The following is a 5,228-nucleotide window of genomic DNA, read 5'->3' as shown; positions in this document are numbered from 1 at the left end:
AAAGAGTGAATAGCTTCTTGTCTGTCTGAACTCCCCTGTGAGTACAATTTATGCTTCTTGCTCTTAAAGCACTGGCTACCTCTGAGACATATTTATGAGCTCATTCTTTTCATTCTGCATGGAAGGAATTACTTTTCTGACATCTATTGTCTTGAGTAGCTTCACTAATATCATACCTGTTTAAACACATGTTCAGAATGGCATTTTTAATGCCATTTAATGTTGTATATCCAAGGCATTTTTGATGATGGGGTCTTATGGAAATTCAAATCTGATTTTACTAGATTTTACTGAAGAGAATAGGAATCCCTTATTGGTCTGTCATTCTCACTCTTAAGTGCCTCCTACTACAATCGATCCATGAAACCCAGAAAGATGCTTAGTTGCATGAACTGCCATGATGAGGTTTATTTTAAAATAAAATTCCTTGGTTTCACACACCATAATTTCAGTCAATCCAATCAATTTCATAGTTTATACCGATATAATTTAAATTACAATCAAATCCATATGAAGAGTTTATTCTTTCCACAGTTCCTATGCTTAGGATTTGTTACCATGATAATGGATTATAAATAGCTACAGATGACTTTGTTGACAGCCCTTGACAATATTTTCCCTATAATTAGAGCATAGCTTGCAATCTTGAAAGAAACCATTGAGATCCACTGAAGACAATACAATCACCCTGGAAACACAGTAATGAGTACTTGAGAGGATGTGACAGTACATCTTATAGATGAAAAGATGGATATGTACTCCTAAAAGGTTATTTGAAGTAAAGAAATTACAAGGGAAGAAAAAGAGAGAAGCCTATACTTTGAGAATGGGAGTGAATTCTTAGGAGGCTTAGTAAATGACTGGCTTAATGTCACTGTGGTCCTACAAAAAAGTAATTTACAGCATGGATGTTAGTTTTGTGAAACTGTTAGTGGCTTTATATCCATGAATCATTGTCATTAAGTCCAGTGACCAGAGGAAAGAAGGGAAAATGTACAGAATGTTCTCTGGGGAAGGATTTAATTTACAACCTTCCAAATTCACAGTACTGCAAAGGATTAAGCACATATAGTGACAAGAGGGGAGCTTAATAGCATTCTGTCATAAATGTTAACTAAATGTTGTCTGGGCTGTAAAGCTAAAAAATAATGCACTAGACCATGCGTTGTACAAAACACATTTTCTAGACTTAGGAGCTGGTCCTGCCATTGCATTTATGTATAGTAACTGTCCCTTGAATGGTATGAACTGACAAAAAAGAGTTTCCCTTAAATGCATCCACAAGACAAGGGAAAGAAGAGAGGATACCTTTATGTGCAAGAAATAAGTATTCATTAAGTGGCTGATCTGTATTTCCAGACACGGAGGATTTTCATCAAATAGAACTTGATGGTAATAACACATGGAAAAGGATCCATTGAAGCCACTTCCTTGCTTTGCATTTACTATAGAGAATCTTAGTGAGATTCCCACTCGAGAATTTATTGCAAGAGTTTCTTTGAAGAGCTTTCATAAATTGAAGAAGCAGTAGAAGAGGTTTTAGAACAGCTTAATAAATTAATAATGGCAATTAGAAGGAGTAGAATGTATTCCCCACAGAGTTTTAAAAGAACTCAGATAGAGACTGCTGAATTGTCGCTTGCAGCTTACTGCTTAAATCAGTCTCCAATGCAGATAAAAGGAAGAAAGTTATACTTACCCTGCTGTTATTCCTCTTCCTTAGCCCACTTTCCCTAAACAACTTTGGTACCTCTTCCAGTCTAGTAACTGACTAAGTGTAGTTATTCTCATGTAGCTGTATCCTAAAAACAAAGGTAATCCTGGGCACATGGCACAAAATTACTTGTTGGGAGCAGGCCAGTGTGCATGAACTGTATGCTACATTATTAAAAAAAAAAACAAAAACCAAGAATAAGTTGCAGAGGAATGAGGTTGCATAAATCAGGGCATTTAATAACTAGGCTGAATCTGCCTAGTAGGGTCTGGAAGATTCACTAACATAATTAGCTGAGTTATACTTTAGTGGGAATTTATATTACTGGAATCTTATCACCATAAACTCCCATTCAGACTTTATTTTCCTTGTTTATTTTGATTCTATTTCAAATGTGGCATAAGATGTGTTAGGAAAAAAAGGCTTGTTCTCATTCCTGTACTAGAACTGGACAATTCAGACAGGGAATCATATTGTTAAAATCATCGTGCTATTGCTCTACGGTCTGTGTGAACAGCCTTAGTTCAAGCATAATATCTTGTTCTACATTGCTCAAACAATATATTCATTTTTAGTGATGCTTCATTGGCTCATGGGAGTCACAGTTTGGTTCATTACATTTTAGGATACAAATACAAGATTCCTTGACTCAATTGTCTGGCTCACAGTAATGCAAAATGAATTCTGATGGATGGTAGTTTCATAACTCATCCTGAATGAAGAGCATTGCAGGGTCACAGTGACAACCAGGATTCAGAGAATAAAACCTCAGGCTTCCTGATCTGCAGTTGTTTTCTGGACTGTTTAGGGTTTGTGACATCCATACTATTTGATACAAGTGGGCTTGACAGCTATAATTTGCACAGAAGAAACGGCAAGACAAATTCCCTCTCATTTGAATTCCTGTATTGTTTTCTGTGCTATCCTATTAAAATAATAGTTCCTTTCCCACAAGATTAGAGGAAATAAGGGAAATTCTGCCATATCTCTGATGTGTTGCTATAGCTTCAGGTTAGTTGACATGTTGGAAACAGAAGCAAATGCTGGCTCAGCAGTGTCAGGGCTGGCATCCTAGCGAGTTCAGACTTACTCCTCCTTGTATTCTGCAATACATTTTCTTTTTAGCAAAGAGAACAGGCAAGACACATCTTCTACAGCAGCAAATAGATGCTAAGACAAGAAAGAGAAATTTGTTTAATCTTGGCTAACTGAAACATCACCTATTTGGTGGTCCCTCTCAGTTCCTGACATAGCTAAATAATTATCTTTCCCTCTGCAACTTATATGAATTATGTTGGCAAAAGCAAAGCTTCTCATAGTATTCAGTATTTAACATAGACTTACGTGTTTCTGAAATGCAACATAACCAAGAAAATTGTGAAGCCTTATTACGACTTTGGAGCTTTTAAAATTTTTTTTCAGATAAAAAGAAGGATAAAATCTATAGGATGCAGGTAACTTTAGGGAGCCTTTTATAGCCCCTGTATGCTTTCCATAGAGCACTGATGCACAAAGGACCTTTTCTCTGCTCAGTTTGCATGCATGCAGAACACTCTTACACACAGGCACTGAAGGGGATATCAGCCTATATTCCCATTCTCTCCAGATTCATCTCATTCATCCTGAGGGTCAAACAAGATCCATTGTTATTTTTTTTTAAACTTTTAATTTTTTTTTACTTTGCTTTATATATTCAGCTGCTTGAGTGCCAAGATCCAAACTGTACTTTTTAATAGCATTTGTAAAAAGAAAAGCCCAAATGATGTAGTCAGTGGAGAATGAACATAGCTAGATATAAGGGGCACAGTTTATCCTTTTGTTGTTATCTCAGTGGAAACCCATTTGTAGGTTTACAGAAGTAATGGATAGTCAGGGACAGGATTGACCTGGAGTCAAAATATTATTTGTGTTCTACAGCAGTTCTTTGAAAAATGCTTTGGATAAACAACTCTGCATGCATTTGCCTGACAGTGCTATCTCTGCATTTCCTTATCAGTATTTCACTGAGATACTGTATCAGGATCTGTGTGCTAAGGCATCACCTCTCCCCTTCCTGCTTCTGAGGTGTATGCTGTCACCTTTGTTGACAACTGGGCGATACCCAGTAGCTCTCCCTGCGTATGTGACAAATGAGCTGAGGCCACACCACCTGTGCCTGCGGCAATCTGTGCTGCCCTTATGTGAAAATGAGTCAGGAATTTCACACTCTAAACTTCCATTGTTTCTGCTTAACTGGCCAAATTTAAGGGTTTGTATTTTGGGGGACATTTACATAACCTCAAATTTGCATGCTTTTGGATTTTCACTACTATTTATTCACAAATTTATTTCACACAAATTTATTTGCCTACCTTCAAGCTGCTTCCCTGATCAGTGTAGAACCAGGACATTGTAGTCCTACTAATATTAAAAGGAAATTAAATACCAGACATGGTTAGTACTTTCAGTACTGTCCATCTCTGTCTTGTGTTCAGATAGGTCTCAATTATTTTTAAACTTGCATATGCAAGTCCAACACTCTGCAGATATATTTGCTGCTAACAATATGGATAAAAATTATTTTAACTTTTAATAGTGAAAACCAGCAAACAACAGGCCCCACTTCCTGCACAGACTACAAAGAGATTACCTGTAATTCCTGAACAAGAGCATTGTCACGTGGAACAACTGTAGAACGTAAGTAAAAATCTTACAACCCTGATTATTCTGGTTTGCCCCATATATTTAGAACTAATAGTGTGGCTATCTGAACAAAATAAATTATTACTTCTTCTAGCCAAGTGAATAACATGAAAAACTGCATAATGTGTTTTGTGAGAGCTAGGTGGCATGAAAAGAGAATCAGTTTTACTTCTGCTACCAAAAGTGATCTATAATCATGTGTTAGCTGATAAACCCTGTGTATCCCTGCAGACCTTGGTGCAAATTCTGACACTTTTTTTCTGGTGCAAAATATTGTGTCCTAAACTTTAGCACTGTGCTGACATTTGTTTTTACAAGGGCGGAGGAAAAAAGCAATTGGCAAACGATCTCTGAAGAAAATTCCATATTTGAAACAAATAGCCTCTTTATGAAATTCCTCAAGCAAAAGAAATTGATCATTCTGTTGCATTCTTCCACCAGTCAGAAGGAATGATGAGAAGCTGGTTTCTGTTCAGAACCAAGACTAATCTCCCAGTCCTAACTTTCTGCAGCCACTGTGCTGCAGTAATTGTTTCAGGAATTCCAGATGTAAGGAACCAAATCTTCATAGAAATGTGCAGTAAGAGATAGCTCTTCCTGAAAATACTTGTAATGTCTAGAAAAAACAGATGCTACTTGAATAAGTAATACAGACTAATATTTCAAGTGCATAGACCAGGTGATGGCTACTTGCACGCATGATATTATTGTGTATGGTGATTTTTTTTCTATTAAAGGCTTAAGGAGTTCCTTCTTTTATATCTCTATTTAAATTGGATGGAGTTTTATTGGAAACTCAATGTAATGTCATGCTATCTTTTTATGGTGTTAA

General features: G+C 36.6%; 1 protein-coding gene across 1 annotated transcript in view; it reads left to right on the top strand.

The window, feature by feature from the left end:
* The window catches only part of TMEM156 (transmembrane protein 156), a 17,139-nt gene extending 12,752 nt beyond the window's left edge, over nucleotides 1–4,387 (top strand). Inside the window, exon 6 of the mRNA XM_031064962.1 lies at nucleotides 4,290–4,387. Within this exon, the coding sequence (XP_030920822.1) occupies nucleotides 4,290–4,387 (98 nt within the window). The remainder of the gene's footprint in view (nucleotides 1–4,289) is intronic.
* The last annotated feature ends 841 nt before the right edge of the window (nucleotides 4,388–5,228 follow it).

The sequence above is a fragment of the Geospiza fortis genome, unplaced genomic scaffold (assembly GCF_000277835.1).
Source record: "Geospiza fortis unplaced genomic scaffold, GeoFor_1.0 scaffold40, whole genome shotgun sequence".
NCBI classification, from domain to species: Eukaryota; Metazoa; Chordata; class Aves; order Passeriformes; family Thraupidae; genus Geospiza; species Geospiza fortis.
This window is presented reverse-complemented; position numbering and strand designations above follow the sequence as displayed.